Source organism: Mustela lutreola, chromosome 5 (assembly GCF_030435805.1).
Source record: "Mustela lutreola isolate mMusLut2 chromosome 5, mMusLut2.pri, whole genome shotgun sequence".
Taxonomy (NCBI): Eukaryota; Metazoa; Chordata; class Mammalia; order Carnivora; family Mustelidae; genus Mustela; species Mustela lutreola.
Window position 1 is genome coordinate 127192375 of NC_081294.1, and position 21960 is coordinate 127214334.

At 40.5% G+C, this 21960-nt stretch overlaps 1 protein-coding gene across 1 annotated transcript in view; it reads right to left on the reverse strand.

Moving 5' to 3' along the window:
• Nucleotides 1–15613, reverse strand: part of LOC131831182 (uncharacterized) — a 59884-nt gene extending 44271 nt beyond the window's left edge. Inside the window, exons 1-2 of the mRNA XM_059173367.1 lie at nucleotides 15529–15613; nucleotides 13179–13357 (exon numbers count right to left, since the gene is read on the reverse strand). Of these exons, the coding sequence (XP_059029350.1) occupies nucleotides 13179–13357; nucleotides 15529–15613 (264 nt within the window). The remainder of the gene's footprint in view (nucleotides 1–13178; nucleotides 13358–15528) is intronic.
• Between the last annotated feature and the right edge of the window lie 6347 nt (nucleotides 15614–21960).

Genomic DNA, 21960 nt, shown 5'->3' on the forward strand with positions numbered 1-21960 from the left:
CATGCCATTTCTTAAATGTTGCCTGCCTTTAACCTGTATGCGTTAACCTGCCATTAACCTGTATGAGATTCTGGTTAGAAATTATACTAACAAACTCTAGCTTTCCAGTTCCCAGAGTACCTATTACAGAACAAGGCAATCTAGTGGCTGCTGATGATATGAGATCTGAGGAATTCTCTGTTCCCTATAAATTATTCAAAGGCAATTTCAACTTACCAGAAATGAATTTCCTTTTCTATGAAAAAAAAACCAAAAAACAAGTTTTGGTCATCTTCACCTTAAAATAACCTAATGGTACTCAAGACTTAATACATGGGTACAGAATATTTCTCAAGAAACTTGTCCTGTGAAGGCTAACCTGACCTAAATTCATGTCTCTTTACCAGATTCAAATGCAACTTGATATCTGTTAGACGAAAGAGCTGGGTGAGAATTAATATTACACTGACCTTGAGTTCTCTCAATTTCTGATGAGAAGTTTCAAGTTGCAAATGTTCCTTCTGTGCTTTCAGAACACATTTTTCACAGCAAGAGCAGATACTCTGCTTATAAGCTTTTTATTTTAAAATTTGTTGGGTGGTATTCTAGGCAACTCCTTTAATATCTTAATTCTTTGCACTATACAAACACCTCTGACCATCTCACAAAATGGAACACAAGAGATTTGGGGACCACAGTTCAGCTTGCCTTGTCATTGTGTTTGGCCCAAGGAAACAGGAGATAGGTAGTCCGTGCCACTATGCAATATTTAGGACAAGAAGACTCAGTTTAAATGGAAACATTATCCTAATTCTGAGGCAAAGAGCAGATCTGTAAGCAAATACCCTCCATGTAAATGATGATGACAAACATATCCCAAAGGGAAAAATGCAAATAGCATGTCTTTCTGAATAATTTGCCTTAATTGTCCATTCTTAAACTTGTACCCTAAGAATTTCTTGTGAAGAACAAATTCACAAACTTTAGTTTATGGATTCTCCTTTTGCTGGTCTAGCAGATATATTTTTAAAATTTTTTTTATAAACATATAATGTATTATTAGCCCCCAGGGTACAGGTCTGTGAATCTCCAGGTTTACACACTTCACAACACTCACCATAGCACCTACCCTCCCCAATGTCCATAACCCCACCACCCCTCTCCCAACCCCCCTCCCCCCAGCAACCCTCAGTTTGTTTTGTGAGATTAAGAGTCTATTACGGTTTGTCTCCCTCCCGATCCCATCTTGTTTCATTTATTCTTTTCCTACCCCCAAACCCTTCCACGTTACATCTCCACTTCCTCATATCAGGGAGATCATATGATAGTTGTCTTTCTCCGATTGACTTATTTCGCTAAGCATAATACCCTCTAGTTCCATCCACATCATTGCAAATGGCAAGATTTCATTTCTTTTGATGGCTGCATAGTATTCCATTGTATATACATGTATATATATCCATTCATCTGTTGATGGACATCTAGGTTCTTTCCATAGTTTGGCTATTGTGGACATTGCTTAGTCTAGCAGATATTTTACTGAAATAAGGAGATAAGGCTATTCTGGGGGGAAAATCATGTATTATGGAGCCATAAAATAATTTCCACTCTAACGAAGCCTCTGACATTTTGGTTAAAGCATTTGAAGGGTGTGAATTTTGGTTGAAGAGTCTTTAAGCAAAGGTTGTTGGGCTTCTGGAACATCATTCCCAAGGTCCCACCACTATAGCTGCAGCTACTGTTAGGCACTATAGCCTACTCGAAAAATCTATGGAAGAAAGAAGTTACATGCTTTCTCTTTAAATTTTTGATGATAAAAATAAGAAAGAAATCAAGCATTAAATATATCAGTCTATATCGGGCAACCAGAAATCCTACTCTTTGTTGGTTTACTGGGGTTGCGTAAGTAGAAGAGTTAGTTAAAACAAAACAAAACAAAACAAAACAAAAAGCACCAAAACCTCAGTACCTAATTACAGATGGGAGGTGGGCAGGCAAGAAGTCCAAATTTACTCTTTATGCTTTTTTGGCTATAGTCTTCTAAATCAAATACAAAGATACCAGTGGATTGAGGAACATACTAATTTCCCTCATCATTCCAAACGCATTTGCCATGTCCTCATTGTTGTCTACTGCAGGGGTTAAAATCACAACCTCCCAACCCACAGTTTCACTAATGGAACTTTCTTTCCTATGTATCCCCAAGACCTGGATGAGCTGAGAGCTCAATGCTCTTGAGATTCAGGAAGAGAACATTATTGCCCACAAAATTACATCATTCATAGGAAAAATAATATTATACCCTAAAGAAAACCTAAGGTCCTTTGATTATTCAAATCCAGAAAGAAAAGGGCTCCTTTATGTATTATAGATAAAAAGCCCCACAAATTATCAAAGACCTATATGTTTTTTATAAAGGGAACTACTAAAGGTCTCTAAAACTCCCTAATGTTTTGCAGGTTTTTTGTCATGCATTAATCTTCCCTTTTTCTCTTGGAGGTGTTTTAGCCTTTTCCTACTTTGAAGAACAGCGCCTGTACTAGCAGAAATAGAAGGCCATACTATTTGAGGAGGCAAAACACTGGTAAAATGTAAATTCTACAAAGCATCAGTTCTCAACTTTAGTGTGTATGACATTTATGTGTGTGTGTGTGTGTGTGTGTGTGTTTTAATGCATATTCTGATTCTAATAGATCTGTGCTTATTATAATCCCCACCCCCATAAATTCTGATTTGAAAAACCTGATGTGACGCCCAAAGGTATGTGACAAGTGCCTGGTGATTCTAATTTGTGGGTTTCAGGCTACATTTTGAAAAACAATGAGGTGGAAGTAAGCAGGCTATTTTAAAAGCTCTTTCAAGAGCTACTTTGTAGCACTACCATTTGTATTTGGGGCCCTCTGTTTGTCCCTTTAGTAAATCTTTCCTGCTTGCTTGTGATGTCTCCTCTCAGCAACATCCCCGCAGCCCAGGGTCACACACACACAATTCTCCCCCACCTCTGCACTAGGGAGAGACACGCCTGCCCTGTCCCAGGATGGCCCCTCCCCCTTCCCTCTTTTAAACTTTAGTGCCTTCAGCATCTTTCTCTACACCAGGTAGAAGGTCTCAAGATGCAATAGGATGAACTACCCAATACTTATTAAGGATATAATGATTAAAAATTGTTTAATGCTTCTTCCACAGGTCCTTTGTATTAATTGTTTCCTCTGCTGATATCATTCCTCCTGATCTTTGTCTTATCTTAAATACCATCCTCTCAGACAAGCTTTCTTGACCCTTCCTTGAAAATGGTTCCCCAACCCCATCCCTCCCCGAGCCCCTGTCACATCCAAGTACTTGTCAGTGTCTAAACTTATCTTGTCTCTTTTCCATCTCTTCCCACAGTAAAGTGAAACTCCATGAGAACTGTTGGTCTTGACTACTATTTTTACAACTCAATCCTGGCATAAATGAAGTTTTCAATAATTATTTTGCCAATAATGGGATGGATGTGGATTTCTCCCGGGAATGTCTTTTGGAAGTGGATATGACACGATGATCTTGCCTCTAGCTCCCAGAATGCCAGGGACTGGGGTAGCCTGGAAAGTAAGCCCCAGGTGGGGTTTTGTTTTAGGGGAAAATGCAGAAGGTGGTAAAAGGTGATTTTAAATGTCCTTTTAAAAATGGGACTTCATAATACCAGATAAATAGCTCCAATACAATAGCACCCGAAGAATGTGGTCTTCTCATGGCAGAATTTTTCCTACATACACTTGCACCCTCCTAACCCAGAACCAGCTGCTTAGTGACAGTGCATGGTCTTCTTGGGGGAAATTACCCAAAGTTGGAGGCTGGAATGTAGTATAAATAGGAGAAGTTTAGTTGAATGTCAGCCACATGGTTCAAATGATGGACCTTCTCTTGTAAGTTATATAATATTGAATCCCCATTTTCCTATTTGGGAAAAGGAGGAAGCTGGTTTAAGTTCATTTTCCAATCTCTTTCTGCATTAACAAGAATTTTATGGTTCAAACTCTGATCCGATGGTAGCTCTGAAAACCATCTGTGAGTAAGTGGCACCACCTACTGGGCATCTCTTAAATTACAAATGAGTTTCAAGGAGGTATTGAAATTTTGCAAGATGAGCTTTTTGGAGATCTTACTGAGAACTTGCAGACCTCTTTTTACGTTGACCATGTGCATTTACTGACTCAAATATTCCCTTCTTTCTGAATGCTATGAGCATACTTCCTTCGACTGGATATTTATTTGCCTAAAATAATCCTGTGAAGTAGACAATGTTCACAAATCTTACCTAATAGTTCTTAACCTTAGCCTCTCTTTTGTCCTGCAACTTTCTCTAGGGGTTGACACAGTTATGATGTGGGGACAAGTGGGTTGGGCAGCCAGCAAAGGCTGATATCTAGGGTAAAACCAGATTAGCAGGGTAAGGTCCAGCTTGGAGTTGTGAACCTGGAAAGTGGTTCAGGAACTGTGGTTTCCAAGTAGTTGACAGGCAGGCAGGCATTTTAGCCAAGCAGACCTGAGTTTGTTTTTTGTTTTTTGATTTTAAAAAAGATTTTATTTATTTATTTGATAAAGCGAGATCATAAGTAGGCAGAGAGGCAGGCAGAGAGAGGAGGAAGCAGGCTCCCTGCCAAGCAGAGAGCCTGATGCGGGACTCGATCCCAGGACCCTGAGATCATGACCTGAGCCAAAGACAGAGGCTTAACCCACTGAGCCACCCAGGTGCCCCTGAGTTTGAATCTATACTCTCTTAGGACCCATGTGACCACAGGCAGTTTACTTAGAATAGGGTAAAATGGGCCAAGGAGATAGCATCTAGTATTTGAAAGTATGTGTAAGACCCTGTAACTATTAGTTTAAAAATATTATGTAATTTAATCCACATAAGAGTCTTATCAGGAAGACATCATGCCCCATGAAATGTTGGTGGCCCATTGCTTTTATCATCCTACACTCTTTTCCTGGATAATCTGGGCATGCTTATAATTCCAACAGCCACGCGAGAACAGAAACAGATACCTGATTGCAGTGAATTAAGAAAGAAAGTAAAAGACTCCATTAGATAACTCTCAGAGTTTGCCTTAAAAGGGGAGAAGAGAGAAAGTTACAAGAAATATACCTGCAAGGGCATTTCCCCTTGGGATGGCAGAGAGAAATATGCCTTTAGATTTAGAAAAAGTAAGATCAAAGCTGTAGGCAGACAAAGCCAGCTATAGCAAGGGAGGTCCCTCCTCCTCTAAGAGGCTTGTATCTAGCAGGAAATTAATTCATAGCAGCATTTGACTCCACTGACCACACCTATCTTTTTGAAACACATTTGTCTCTGGCCTTGGGGAACATACGACTTCTCTTGTCTCATTGTCTGTTCCTGATCAACCCCAAATGCTAGATCCTCACTGCTGCACCAGACTTCTGGCTGGCTCTGTCCACAAACCAATGGCCCTGGCCTTAGCTCTCTCTTCTCTTGTAATTTCCATTCTTCCTAGTTTATTTCATGGCATATGGTGCCAACTCCATATGCAAATGATTAACCCAACTGATGCTCTTGCCAGACTTCTCCCCAGCCCTCCAACATCCTGTCTCCTCATATAGTCACCTGGACATCTAAAGGCACAGAAACATTCCGGTGATAAGCAAAACCAGAGGGTGCCTTCAGAAATGCCTATGCCATTTCCTTCTACCGCCCAATCAAACCAATTCTGTGAGCCTGGTTTTCTTCTGCTTCTTGGATCAATTCTAGGGCGAACACTAGGAGTTACTTATTTCCTGGCAACTGGTGGTTTACTAAAAGTTGTAATAAAAACTTATTCAAAAATGGGGGGCTGTACAGCTAGACTGGCCTTCAAAACCCACACTCTTACTCTACTTCACCTTGTCTCCATTTAGTTCTTTTCATAAAAGGAAATCAGTGACAAACAGATTTACAAAGAGATTCAAGACACATAAAAAACCAAACTTATTTCATGCTCCAAATTTTACTCTTTGTTCAAAATGAAGTCTCCCACACTATTGTGTGTTATTTAGTCTCCTGGGTCCCTCCTCCAACATAGCAAAGTAAATGTGCTGTGGCGATCAGAATTCCTGAAACAGAGACAAGTATTTAAAGCACGGCATTGTAAAGCCCAGTGTGTGAAGCGTCTCCCAGTCCCCACTATGCTCCCCCCACACACCCACATTTAGTTTCTTGCATACATAGACTCATAGGACAGACAAAAGTTAGCTTGTTCTGCTACAATATACAGAGAATGCCTTATTTTGTTTCTAACCTGGTTGAACATTCAGTCTTATCCTTCACAAAATTCAATTTCTCTTCTGGTACCTATGGGCTAGCTACACCCGAATTTTAGGATAGATGGCTTATAAGGCAAACATATCCATCAGTTATTCCTCTATCTGTATCTTCAACTTTTCCCCCTCTCTGTTTGACTCTACCCTCCGCAGCATTCACCCTTTGGTATCTTATACCAGAAAAACAATAACAAAACAAGTTTTCCCTCATACTTCCTTTTCAGCTGTCATTAGAACTGTTTTTTTTTTTTTTTGTAATAGCAGATTAATTAATGGCAGACGAATTAATACAAACTCTATCATTGAGAAAAATAGAAAAGTTGAAGTGTACATATAAATGGCTCTTCAAATACTTCGGAAGGCTTGTAAAACAGTGAAGTATAATGGGGCTAAAACCCAGCAGGGGAGGAGCCCAACACTGGGGCCATTTCATCTGAAAAGGCTGAGAAGCTAAAAACAGCTTTCAAGTACTTCATGGAGTTTAGACCCCCTGAAGAGGTTGGTCCTGATAAGTCATGCTCTGAGTTAGAACCCGCAAGGAATGACCCTGGGTGAATGACAAAAATGGCCAACCCTCACAAGGACTACAGGTTGCTTACAATTATTTTCATGCTGATTAAAGGAAGATGATTTGGGACTAGCCTTTATCATTCCGGCCGAAACAAAACTGCGGAAATGGCAGGTGCCAGAAACAGACCTATAAAGGATGTAATTTCACATGACTGTGATTACTGTGTTCAAGTTGAAACATTTCAGCTTATGCAGGAAACTATAAAAAAAGAAAAGTCAAATGAAAGCTGGAACTGAAAATACAATTATGAAAATTAAGAACTTTTAGGGGGTTGATTTGATATTAAACTAGACAGTGGGAAGTATGTGAGAGGAATCTATGCAGAATAAAGCACAAGGAGAGTGTGCTTTTGGCTTTCTATGGAGAAGTTAAGGAAAATGTTGCCAGGTGAAATGCTTGACGATACAGGGACAGATGAATGCCAACAGAGCAAGTAGATATGTAGATAAATACAAGAATATTGATTGTATGAAAGGATATTAATAGTGTCTTAGCAAGTTATATGGAATTAAAATACATGGTAACACCTACTACTTAGGGTGTGGCAAAATTACATGCTGTGATGGCCATAAAAGTGCGTTAAGTACAAATTTATATTCAATGCTAATAAGTTTAAACACATGTTGTAATAGTTCTGATAATCACTGAAAGAATAGTAAGAGACTTAATAACTCCCAAGTTAAGTGGAATTGTAAAACTATTTAATGAAAGCAGGCGAGAAAGGTAAGGAAAAGAAACAGAACGGAGAGACGAGTGGAAAGCAAAAATGGTGATAGTAGATGCAAACCCAATTATATAAGTAATTAACTGTAAGTGAACTGCATACTCAGTTATCACACTGCTTCTCTAGTCACTTTCAGAGACAAGGTTTTCAAAAGACTGGTCTAGCCAAACTATGGAAAGAACCTAGATGTCCATCAACAGATGAATGGATCAAGAAGATGTGGTATATATACACAATGGAATACTATGCAGCCATCAAAAGAAATGAAATTTTGCCATTTGCGACAACGTGGATGGAACTAGAGCGTATCATGCTTAGTGAAATAAGTCAAGCGGAGAAAGACAACTATCATATGATCTCCCTGATATGAGGAAGTGGTGATGCAACAGGGGGGCTTAAGGGGGTAGGAGAAGAATGAATGAAACAAGATAGGATTGGGAGGGAGACAAACCATAAGTGACTCTTAATCTCACAAAACAAACTGAGGGTTGCTGGGGGGAGGGGGGTGGAGAGAAGGGGGGTGGGGTTATGGACATTGGGGATGGTATGTGCTTTGGTGAGTGCTGTGAAGTGTGTAAACTTGGGGATTCACAGACCTGTACCCCTGGGGATAAAAATATATTATATGTTTATTATATTAATATGTCTACAGGGCACCTGGGTGGCTCAGTGGGTTAAAGCCTCTGCCTTCGGCTCAGGTCATGATCCCAGGATTCTGGTTTCAAGCCCCACATCGGGCTCTCTGCTCAGCAGGGAGCCTGTTTCCCCCTTCTCTCTCTGCCGGCCTCTCTGCCTACTTGTGATCTCTGTCTATCAAATAAATAAATAAAATCTTTAAAAAAAAAAAAAAAAGACTGGTCTACAAATGCTACTTACACTTTTCCAATTCACACTAATGAATTGTTTCACTCTGCATAAGCCAGATTTCTCGTACCAAAATTTGCAAGGACTTGCCTCATGCCAAACTTAATGGATACTTCCTAATACTCATCATAGCGTGGTCTTGCGGCGACACTGGAAGACACTGGTAACCTTCCTTTTTGGAACTTTTTCAAAAATCTTGGTTTCCAGCACACGTTTGTTTGTATCCCTCTGGCCACCTGGCCACCCCTCTCCACCACCCTTCCCTTTTCCTTCTACTCTGTCCACCTTGGGGTAAAGCTGAGAGCTCTCTTTTCATCTCACTTTATATTCTCTCCTTAGGCAATCTCATCAATTTCTGTGGGTTTAAATAATATATATATTTATTTATTTTAAATAATATTTAACTTAAATTTATATAATTTATATATTTTTACATAATATATAATATATATTTATTTTTAATATTTAATTTAAATTTATATAATTCATGTATATTTAATTTATATATATATATGTACCATACTGTAACATGTAGAATAGACAACACTACAAATTCTCTCTCTATATTCCATAGTTGTTCAAATTGAACTACTGATCTCACCTTACCCTGTACCCTTGTCACCTCTTCCCTCTTCAGTAAATGATACCTCATCCAATGAGTTACTTGTGCTAGAGCTTTGAAGTCGTCCTTCAATGTTCCTTATATCTACTTTCTCTGCCACATTGAATTCATTGCCAAATCTGTTGGTTTTAGCTTTACATATATCTGGAGATCTGTCCACTCGGCTTTATTACTCCCACTCCGATCAAGACCACTACCTCTTCTCGCTAAAATGGCACTAGAACTGGTATTTCTATTCAACTCTCGTGCTCTTCCAATTTATTCTCCACAGAACAGAAAGATCTTCTGAAAATTCCTTTGCCTGAGATATTTTGGTGGCTCTCTATTATGGTTAGGAAAACATCCAAATATCCCTGTCACTGACTCTGGGCCCCACATCACCAGCCTCTTGCTGAACTCTTTAACCTGACCTGCTGTCTTCCCTGCCTACCGCCTTGCACTCTGGTTTAACCACATGGGGCTTTCTCCGAGATCTTCAGACTTTTAAGCTCCCCCCACCCCCCAATTCGGGGACTTCACACATATTTATTCTGCTTGCAAAATGCTCATCTCAACTTTCGGTCTGGCTAACTTTTATTCAATCCTCAGGCCTCAGGTGAAATGCTACATCCTCAAGAAGGAATTCATTACAGAATTCCCATTTTGTTAATTTATACTAGACCCTTCCTTTTACTTTTGTGCCAATTGTGAGCTTCCTGATTCTCCTCTCCAAATTCACTTCGCATGTGCACCACAATAGTGGATGGAATGCCTTTCCATAGTTCTTTTACAGTAAACGTGGGTGCTCAGCTTTTTCGGTAGAGGGCGCTGGAGGCACATTGTAGGAGGAAGCCTGCTCCTGGTCTTTCCAGGGGCTCAGACCGGGTCTAGCAGTGTGGGTATGTGGACACATGGGGGTGTTCTGTCCCAACGTGCTGACCCTGAGTCCTGGCGGCCCCAGTGTGGCCTAGTGATCACCTTCCTTCAGCCCTCTCCACGCGGACGTCCTTCCTATGCTCCAGGTCTCTGCCCGCCCCTACCAACCCCGGTATACTGATTCCCTGTGTTCACTTCTCCACCCCCCCTAGATTTGTCTCCTGCCCTCCCCAACCCACCACCCTCCAGACATAGTCTTCCTCACAAGGACACCTTATGCTCCAGGTTTCCAGTCCACACGGGCATCCTCACTCCTGTCACATACCCATGCACAGGCTACCAGCTTCTGTTCATCTGCCCCTTCTGTGATCCAAAGGGTTGCTTCCTTTCTGTTCTGTAACTGTTCTCTCAGACTGGCCCAGCAGACCAGTGGGCTGCCCTGCTGGCCCATGAATTCAACTACCTTTCCCCCAGGAGATCCGAATCCCCAGCCTTGGAGAGGATAGAAGTAGTTCTAAGTTTGTCCTTGCTTGAGTACTCCCCCTTGGTACCAGATAGGTTTTTGTTTTTGTTTGCTTTTATTTTGTTTTTTATAGCCTGTAGTTATTCTTTTATCATAATTTCACAATTCTTCATATCAAACTTCCTTGTTTAAATCACTGTGTTACTGTATCTCTTGGTTAGATCCAGACTGCTACTGTTCTCCCTCGCCCTGTCATTGTACTTACAGTACTACTCACCATTGCAAATTTATTTGTGAATATATTCCTTAATACCAGTCTGTCCTATGTAACCATAAGCACAAACAGGGCAGGTACCCTGTCTTTGTAGTGTGTGTTTCCAGAGTTTAGCATAATGCCTGGCTTGTAAAAGCACTCGATAAATATTTATTGCTTGAGTGAATACTGTATAGCTGAGTTCATTTTCTGCCAATTTATTCTGTTATGTTCTTATTATGCCCCTTTAACTCTTCTCCATCATTGCTATCTATTATAAAGATCAGACATAATATATTCTGGAATTTGCAGCTCCACAAGGGATTGGATTTTGGTCCTTTATAAACAAAATAAAGCCTTATTTTCGTATTCTACCATCTCCACACTAAAGCCTACTTGTGGCATTGATGGTCTGTGTCCAAACTATATAAATCCACATTTCTTTCCCAAAGAGGACTAGAAACAGTTAAAAAAAAAAACACCACAGAACACCCTTTTAATTTTAACCACGATACCGCCACACTTCCAATTCTACACATAAATTCTACCCCAGGATTCATATACTCGAACCTTTACAGGGCCTACTGGGTAATTTAAATGACTGGACTCAGTGTAAGGAAATGAGGAGTAGTAGGGATTATGGCAAATTGGACAGCACATGCTTCACCTGAATGCATTTAATTAAAAAATTTATGAAAACATTGTGCAAGCCAAACATAACATCTGCAGGCAGCACCCGTCCCGAGACTGCCACCTGGCAAACTCAGACCTGGAGCACTGGATCCAGGAACCATTCTGAGTTTAAGAACAGGAAGCTTAAAATATGGGGTGCTTGACATAGGCTGCTTTATGTTATTTGTTTCGCTGAGGAAGGCCATCCCAGAAAAGCTAGCATTGTCTTGTCACTGTTTCACAAGAAAAAACAAAAATTATCACTGAAAAGGTAGAAAGGACACATTCCAAGGATAAAGAACTATCTATCCTGTGAAAGAAAAGCTGGTAAGCTTGCATTATTGTTTTTATTTTTGCCTTCTGACTCTAGACGGGAACACACTTTGCCGTGGGACTCGCCCAGGTTACAAATCAGTTGCATGAGAATTACCCTGAAAAAGCATAAAAAAGAACATAAAGTTTCCAAGACCCCCTTGGGGGGTGGGGAGGGAGAAGGAGACGGGTCTTTGCATATACTTTGGAAAACTCTTCAGGGGCTTCTGAAGCAATACCCAGGCTGGAAACTTCTGGTCTGTTTTACTTTAACAGTCAGAATAGAGAGAACAAGCCTGGACTGTCGTTTCTCATCCTGATTACAGAGAATCCTATTTTCCTGCACTGGAGGGAGACAGAGTTTTTTCAAAGTGGCAATAGCTCACATTCCCACAAAAGGCAGACACCTCTTCGTGTATGTCCCAAATAAATGACTCACAGTTTAGGAAAAGGGATTCTTCGCAATGATTCGATATGCAAAGTTATTCCTCATTTTAAAAAAGGTATTGATTTTTTTTATTGATGTACTCCTTTCTTTGATCCAGAAAGGAATTAAGGTTTTAAGCATGTTATATATATAATACAAAAAGAAAAAAAAAAAAAAAGGAGAAACTAGGGTAATGTAAAATAAAGATTGTGTCGTATGTAAGGAAAACAAGCCAAACTCCTGTTCTTACTTCACTTACTAGAGATAGATCACACCTGTGGTTCAGAGTGAAGCCAACAGGTCAGAAGACAGTGGGAAGGAGTCAGCCCTCTCTTGAACCAGACAGCTCAAAAGCTCCTAGAGGACGGAGTCACTATTCAGCCCCCACCAACTGTTGCTTGGAAATTTTTCAAGAGAAGCTGGAAATCGGGACTTCTGTGGGAAATCTCTGACATTTATGATATTTGCATCTGATTAAACAAATTAAATGCCATATTGTGTAGGGCTGAAAAAACACTTCTGCGGGCAAGACGTGACCCACAGGCTGACCGTGTGAAGGGCACCCTAGAATCACCCCAAGTGCCTTCCCCAGATCCCTGGGCCAGTCCCCATCCCTGGTGTGCTGAGAAACGCCCGGGAGGAGGAGAATCGGATCTGCTCATTTCCCCAAATATTCCAACCTTCACCTATAGTTAAAAATCGCTGCTTTGATGAAATCTGGGAAATGAAACAAGGTATTCTAGGCAGCTTCTCGGAGGCTTCAGAAGCCTCGCTGACATCAATCCCTGTAACCTAGGGAACCGCGCTCGGGCGCTGCGGTCCAGCGAGATGTTAGCTGTACTTTGCCTTAGCCCGCTTTGATTTCTCCAGGGTACTAGGTATGCACTTTGGTTCTTATTTTCTTGGCTTTGATAAGGAAATTTTCACAGAGGATCTGAAAATAGGAATAAACGAGATAGAAACTTATGCCAGCCTTGATTTATGCAGCAGCGGAGAAAATAAATTACAATTCTCGGGACCTCTGAAGAAGGAAAAGTACTTTAAAAGTCACAGGAGAGAACACTGTTTCCAGAATCCTACAACACGGTACCTTATGAGAAAGCACTTTGGGAATGGACAGACGGCACTTCTCAGTTTACCTTCTTATGTCTGTAATAGTGGAGGCAGCCGTCATGCTTCAGCACAAACCACCTCTTCCTCCAACCCTTCACAAAACCGGAGTGAGTCCTTTTATGTAGGTAGCCGCGGCAGGTGGGCCGCGGGGTGTTGGGACAGCGACTGATGTCAGATCCCACCACCAGAGTCAAGATGTCAGGACCTAGAGAAATGAATTTGGGATAGTTCAGTGCTTGAAAAAAAAAAAAAAAAAAAAAAAAACAACTTACAATCCACTTGGAAAGGTTGTTGCTTTTCAGAAGGAATGGAGGAAAGTGGGGTTATGGTTCTCATACACAGAATAAATGAAATAGAATCCTACAGCTGGAATGAATGTGAGCGTTCCTTAGGGACTCAGTCCCTCACGTTGATGAGGAAAATGAAAGCTGGAGAGGTAAAGTGACTTCTCCGAGGACCCACAGCTCAGGAGGAGTTGAGTCAGACGTGGGACCCAGGATTTCTGGCTCTTCACGCAGAACACGTTGTATTCTACCATGTGGTCTTGTCAGCTCTCGTCTTGGATGACTCAAGTCTATCCATTCTCACTGTCTATACTAACAAGTTAAATCTTTAACATATTTTGACTTAGATCCAAGGGAAGGGAGATGGGCAATGTTTGGCTTTTCTCTCTCATTTTTATTCAAGATAATTGTCTTCCACGACCTGGGTTAGCTCACGGGAGGAACTAAGCATGCTAATATATCTGTTGCCCATATCCTTTCTGATCAAAATCAATGATAATCCTCTGACCGTGGAAGTAAACAGAAATTCTAGGAAAGCCGAGGCACAAATGTTTTTATCCTTTTTTCTTTCCTGTCCAACTTAGTGCTGCGGGTTTGACCCTGAACTTCCAGGTACCTGTCCTCTTTCTCAGAGTGACTTCCTTGGGGCCTGGACTCAGAGGTGTCCCCTTCCCTCTATGATCAATATGGTGCACAGCTTGGGGGAAACTGTCCCTGTCCCTAATAATATGAGGTCACCATTTACCAATTGTGCTTTGATGCTGCCAGCGTGGAAACAGACTTTCATCATACGCCTACCTCTTGATGCCTCAAGAAAATTCTCTGAATGTCACTCAGACAGACAACAACCCTGACATGCTTTGAAGATTGCAAATGGGGTATGACTTCATTTACAATTCCTCTGAGAGGGAGGCCACATCCCTGAAGGGGGACATTTGGCCTCAGCAGCGCTGACTTCATCATGATGTCTGACATTGAGATTACCGATCTGTTTAGAGCTGTCTATGGAAATGGGGGTCAGTGAGGAGACTCCTCTTCTATAAATGACAAGCTCCAACCCAGGGGATCATTCCTGGCTGAGCCACATGGCCCTGAAAATAAAGATTTGTCCCAGAAAGGCTGACACAGTCTTAACTTTAGCAGCACGCAAAGCACCTTGGTAATTAAATAACTCTGTGTGTCAAGATAATTCTTCATTGCCATGTAAATGCATTTTAATTTATTGAACTGCCCTTAAGCTCCTGTCAAAAACACATCCAGAAAAATTAGAAGAAATGCTCCAGATTGACCGGCAACCCACAAATGTCTTTGTCTTTGGACTTTAGTCCCCAAAGAACTGCACTCTGGACTAATATGCATAGTTGACACATCTGCCAATTTATTTATGTACTGCTGCAGTGGGCTGCCCCTTGAGGTCATTTTCCTCTTGCTTACACAGACTGCATATGGGTTTCTCTGATACTGATCAGGCTAGGCTTGAGTTTCAGCTGGCCAAAAACATAACTTGGTCAACCAGAAAATTCTCTCTGGGGCAGGGATACAGATGGTCCTGCTGTGGCGTGGTGTCATCATATTAAAGGAAAGTTTTTCACATTCAGAGTTAGGACATGATCCCGATACACGGGGAGTTGCTGAGTTCCAAACAGCTGCTGCTGTTGTGATGGTGGTTTGACATCCTTTGCAGGAGGACGTGGATCTGGTAGAATTTAGATTTTTTTATATGATTTCCATGTTAGATTATTTATATAGTCATTGTAGTGTGTTTGTGTGTGTTAAAAGAACTAATTATAAAGTGTAGAATTTAGATTTTTTTATATGATTTCCATGTTAGATTATTTATATAGTCATTGTAGAGTGTGTGTGTGTGTGTGTTAAAAGAACTAATTATAAAGTGTACACAGTTAAACCCTCCTGGTTTTGTTATTACTTATCTACTAATTTTACTGGGAGCTAAAAATAGGGCAATGTCCTAGGACAGTGCTCCTCAAACTAAATGTAGATGCAAATCACCCGGTGTGTTTGTTAGACTGCTCTCTCCATTCAGTAGGTCTGGGATGAGCCCTGAGATCCCATATGTGTAGCAAGTTCTCACTTGATGTTGGACCACAGCTTCGATGGCGAGTAGCCCGGCGTGCCTCAGTGGCCAGGAGGCTCTGCGCATGAGCGGTCTTTGTCATTAATCACTAAGCTCTTCTCTTTCCTTGGTTATGATTTAGGTTCCCCCTGTGGGCTTTTCTTTTTCCAACTGCAGTATTTTACAAAAATAATATTATTAGCTTTCCCCCCGCTTAAGTCCTTCCCTAAGTATCTCCCCGCCCTGGAGAAAGAAACTCCTGGCCATTGCCTTCCTGGCCTGGACAGCCCAGCAATCTCGCTTGCTTTCTAGAACACAGAAGACAAACGGCCTGAAGCGAGAGTCCAGAGAACCATTTGTTTCAGGAAATGAACGAGGTTGAAAATCCACGTTTTTTGCAAATACATTTCTTTGGTGATGACGTCCTTTAAAAGACAAGCTCTCCAGCAAACTCTTCCTCCCTAGCTCTTTGGCCTGGAGTTTTGAAAAGTAGGGAGCTGTGGGTGAGGTTATTTACAGCTAGAGGAGAGAGAAAAATGATTTCTTTTTCGAATTCACACTTTCTCCTTGGATCACTGTCTTCTTATTATGCCACCAATCTTACACCGTGTCAGAGTCGCACCTCTGCTGTGAGACAAACGCCACCACTCCTCACAGGCGTGGAAGAGGAATGTGCAAGACAGGTACCATCCCTGGGGCTGCGCGGTCGGCCGGCGCTGCGTTGGGCCGCCCAGGGCCCAGACTTCTGTACTTGTTTTTAGTAAAGCTGCTCTTGGGAAACAAAGGAGCCCAGCGGGTCCAAAGGACTTCTGGGTTGATGACACTTCATTGTTTCCTTTTCCTCTTTCTTTTCCGTGTTTTTCCTTGATGATTAAATCTTCTCTTTCGGTTTGCGAGTAACTAGTCCCCAAAAGCCCAAACCAGGAGGATGAAGGACTTCATGAAGTCAAGATTCACATAGAACTGTTGTTATTCCCACTGTGATCCCGAGCACTTGGTTAAGTCTGTTTTAGTTTTCACGTCGGCCAAATGGAGGTAATTTGTACAGGGGTGTGGGATTAGTATTTTTGAAGAGGATTATTATTTGATTAGTGTCATATTATATGCTATATTCTACAGTGTAATATATACTAATATATTATTTTATATTAGGATTGAATAGGACTTAGGTCAATAGAATTCTTGATCTTGCAACATACAGTAGGACCCCTTTCTAGTGTTTGGAAAGCTGGATTTCAGATTTGATGTTTTAAGGAAAATGATTTGATGTTTAGATATCTAAATCAGCAAAGCAGCAGCCTGTAACATAGTAAGATTTTATGAAAGTTTAAAATATGTAGGAATGAAACTGTACAGAAATTTTAGCAGTAAAAAAAGATATCAGGCTTTTAAAGAGTTGATGCAAACAGGTACCAAAGGCGGAGGGAAACATGCAGATTTTTAAACAACTTCGGATTTACTTGTTACTCTTGTTGGATATTGCAGAAACATATTTTTTAAGATCTCTATATACTATATGAATTGAACAAAAGGTTCTATTTTTTGTTTCATGATTATTGCTTTCTCCAACAACTTGGTGACTTTCCTCTCCCGAAGAGAACCCCCAAGAGCTTGTTTCAAATTCTACACATTCCAGAGATACCCTGACCAATTTATAGCGTGCTAAAATGGAACACATAAAGCACAACATAAAAACTAAATTATTCCTGTTATTTCTTTTCTTTTCTTCCCCCCCCCCCCTTTTTTTTTTTTTTTTTTTTAAGTTTCATGGTCATGGATATCCCTCTCCCAGCCCCACTGCCTCTCAGCAATCCTATTTTGTTTTCATTTTTGCTTTCCTTCACATTCCTGCCTATAAACTGTAGAATGTGCAGGGAGCTAAAACTATGCGTGGGTGGGTGCCGTTGAGGAGACCTCCTTCTGTTGCTCATGAACTTGGGTGCAGACTGCTGAGCCCATCATAACACTCAGGTCATTGCACACAATTGTCTTTGGAGTGCAGACCTCCTTTTTTGTTTGTTTGTTTCACTTTACTTGCTGGCTCCATTCCTAATTCTCCTCACACATTCTGCTCCCCACAATAGGCACTCACAGAACATGTCTGATATAGGGGTGCCTGGGTGGCTCAGTGGGTTAAGCCTCTGCCTTCGGCTCAGGTCATGATCTCAGGGTCCTGGGATTGAGCCCCACCAACCCCCTGCATCGGGCTCTCTGCTCAGCAGGGAGCCTGCTTCCCCCTCTGTCTGCCTGCCTCTCTGCCTACTTGTGATCTCTCTCTGTCAAATAAATAAATAAAATCTAAAAAAAAAAAAAAAAAAAGAACATGTCTCATATAGGACTGTTCATGCACTCTTTTGTGTATGTCTATTTCATATACCTGACATGCAAGATCTCATTCTATTTCTGTCTCGCTCTCTCTTTTTAAACTCTAAAACGTGTTTTTTATGGTCTACCCATGTTGCTGGCTAGATGCACATCTTGCATACTGTTTCAAAGTGAGGCATCAAAGTGCAGAGTATGCATTCATTGTTGGTTTATTTATCCGTTGCCCCCTGTGCTGGTCGCTCAGACTGCCTCTAACTGTTCTCTGTCACACAGAACACTGCAATGAACGTCCTCGTGTCTGTCCTCTCAGCAGTTTCTTTGGGCTTGTATCCACAGACGAGCAAATGCTAGGACAAAGGATTTATAGGTGCTTCACTAGGTGCTGCCAGACTGCTCTCTGAGACACCGATAGCGCAGCAAGAAAGAGTACATGAGGATTCCCATTTTCTTTTCTTTTTTTTTTTAAAGCAGGCTCCCCGCTGAGCAAGGAGCCCGATGTGGGACTCGATCCCAGGACACTGGGATCATGACCTGAGCCGAAGGCAGCTGCTTAACCAACTGAGCCACCCAGGCGTCCCAGGACTCCCATTTTCTCAGAGCCTTACCAAGGCTGGCCCTAATCGAATTTCTACCACCTCCCTCACTCCCACCCCCGAATCTGGGGGATCTAAAGTGTCATCTTGTTTCTCGTTGCGTTTCTCTGGTCACTAAAAAAATTATTTTCCTAGTTTCGTTTATTGACATTACGCTTTTACCTTAAAAATTGAGGTCTTTAATATATGTGAGGTCCACCTTTGTATATGGTATAAAATAGAAAGCATAACGTAGGAAGGAAGAAATCCATCCAATTTATGGTTCTTTATAAAAATGATGTAGTAAAAATTTTGTCCCCTCCTCATTGTGCTGCTACTTTTATCATTCATCAAGTTTTAATAAACATTTGAGTGTGTTTCTGAGCTTTTAATCCATTCCATTCCACTGGTTTATTTCTGTGAGTGCTACCTTTTTTATTAGTTATTATTATGGTTTTGTGATATACCTTAATATCTTGTATGAAAAGTTCCTTTGTCATTGCTAGCCCTATTCATAAATGAGCTAGCTATTTGTAGACGTTTATCCTTCTACATATATCTGAGGATAAGTTTGACAAACTACTCAAATATTTTTAATAAAATTTTATTGAGAATTTATGGAGTAGTTGGATTAATTTGGGGGGGATTAAGATCTTTACAACGTTTTCCACCCATAAAGATACTATATATCTGCAGTTATTTAAGTCTTCTTTTATGTACTTTGGTTGAGCTGTAAATATTTTTTTCATGAAGTTCTTGTGTGTTCTTGGTTTGATTAATTCTTTCCTACCTGGTAGTTTTGCGGCTATTATTAATTATATATTAGTTTCCTTTTATTTTCTTTTTGGCTATTATTGGTATAGAAGAACACTACTGATTTTTATAGGGAGACCTTGGTTTGGTCAATCTTTTGTTAATTAGTTCTAAGCACTGGTATATTGATTTTGTTATAATCATATAATCTGCAAATAATAACAGCTTTATCTCTTTCCTTCCAAGACCATTTACCTTTATTTCTCTTTCTTGCGTTTTTGAGTAAGTCAGGACCTTAGCAATGTGTATATACTTTTACATACTTTTCTCTTTTCATGGTTAGGTTTTTGAGAGTTAATCTTTATCAAATTATAAAAAGAAACTTCTATTCCTATTTAGGGAATTTAAATTGTACACCCGTATTGAACTTTATTACATGATTTTTTGTTTTACTGAGATTGTCATGCAATTTCTTTCTTTGATTCACTTGTGATGAGCTGTACTAAAATATTTTCTTAGAAAGCCATGCTTATTTAGGGATAAACCCTACTTCATTATGATGTATTATATGTAATTTTAATAAACAGTTTGATTCAGGTACTTAGTATTTTTTTTTTTTTTAGGCTTTGTGCATCTATACACTCATAAGTAAAATGGACATATTCTTTTGTTTTTCATATTATACCTATCTTGTTCTGGAATCAAGATTATAGTAGCCTCATAAAATGAGATGAGAAGCATTCACTCTCCTATTTTCTGGAAGAACTCTGTGGAGTAGGGGTTATTTGTTCTTTGGAAGTTGGGAAAATGTCATCTGTAAAAGTGGTAACTTGCACTTTTGTATGGAGAATGAAGTGGGGGTGGAAATGGAAGAAAAGTGAGGTGGTCTCTTTACTCTATAAATACCTTTATTGTGGTCTATACAAAATTTTTATCCTGGCACTAATTTTGGCACTTTAAATACTTTTGGAAAATGTTATTTATCTAGTTTTCACATGTATTGTTACATAGTTGTTCAGAGTAGTAATTTATTATTTAAAAACTTCCACTTTTTCTTTTTTTCTATTCTTTGTTATTTATTGGCATCTTTTTTTTTTAATTTTTTATTTTTTATAAACATATATTTTTTATTGGCATCTTTTTAAATTTATTATTTCTCAATTAAAAGCTGTGTTACAGGGTGCCTGGGTGGCACCTGGGTGGCTCAGTCAATTAAGCGTCTGCCTTCAGCTCAGGTCATGATCCCAGGGTCCTGGGATTGAGTTCCAAGTCCAGGCTCCCTGCTCAGTGGGGAGCCTGCTTCTCCCTCTCCCTCTGCTTCTCTCCCTGCTTCTGCCCTCTCTCCCTTTCTCTCTCTCGCTCAATAAATAAATGAAAAGTTAAAGAAAAAGAGTCTATGTCACAATTAGTCTTAGAAATTAAGCCTGAGGAAGAAGTGATCAACACCCTAATCTAGCTGGGTTTAAGGGCCATCTAGATGTTTTCCACTGACTACGCAGACCAGGTGCTGCCATTTGTTTGGCTTTCAGTAGGGCGGTTTAGTCTTGGCTGCCCAGCCCAGGCCAGGGAGAAAAGCACTAAGAAGCTGTCTCTCAGCCATTCCTTGCACGAGATGTTGGGCTGTCCTGGGCTATCGGCCACACTTCCTGTTTCCCCGAACATACACACGTAGGAAATAAACTTGTTTACCTAAAAGTCTCTTAACTGTCCTTACTGGAGCGTCTCAGATCTACAATTCACCTTTCTGCTTCTGAGGCATTTCCACTGCTGTGTTTGAGAAGGTTTAGCAAAGATATGGGGAGGTTCCCTGCCAGTCAGGGAGGCCAAGCTGGCAAGCAAGGCATGGTAGAAACCAAATTACAACAGCAGATAAAGCCATCCTACAGAAAACCGTCAGGAATAACACGAACGAAGGTGTTGAGGTTAGCTCTTCTCCAGTCTCAGTATTAGTTCATCATCTCTTGGGAATAAAAGAATCCTCTTAAATTTTAGAGATGTTTTCTGCTTTCCATTAACTGGTAGAGTGAGTCTGAATGGTTCAATATTACCAAGAACATTAAGCTTGTTGGGGAAAAATAAAAGAAGGCCTAAAAGTGGAAATAAAATCAGCTCTTATTGAACTAAAAAAAATTAGAAAAGTAATTATTTGTGAGAAAGAAACTAGGACAGCCAAATCCAAAAGTAAGGGATAAAATCCCCTCATTATCCAATTCATTAGTATAATCATTACCATATTATCTGGATTTCTTATCTCTGCTGCGTATAGGATAAATATTTGTTTAGGATTTACAAGGAGTTGCTGAACATGCTCACTGATAGAGTCCTTGGGTTTCTGAGGCACCCATGCACAACAAGTCCTACAGAGCAGCCAAATACTCAGCTAAATTCTACATCGAAAAGGGCCAGAATAGCTTACCAGGATACAAGATCTGTTTGTGGTTTTCTTGTCCTGGTCTCCACTAAAGAAGTCTGTCTCTGTTGCTACCCCTCAAGCATGATGGCATCACGAGGAAGGATAAACAATACTGACTGTTCAGTGAGTTGTACTTAACAGCACATGTGGCCTATACTAAATGCTTGAATTTTCATACCTTTCATACCTTTTCATACCTCTTGCCTGAAAATACATTTAGGAGCAGGGAGGTGTGTATGCAGCCCTTAGAGGCCAGGAACAGGACACCTCTGGAAATAATCCCAGGGGTGGAACCCAGCATTTACCAGCTGTATATTTTTAGTCTGCAGGGGGATAAGGATTTGTAACACAGTGTCAAAGAAAGTAATTTGTTTTGCAGAGAGGAAG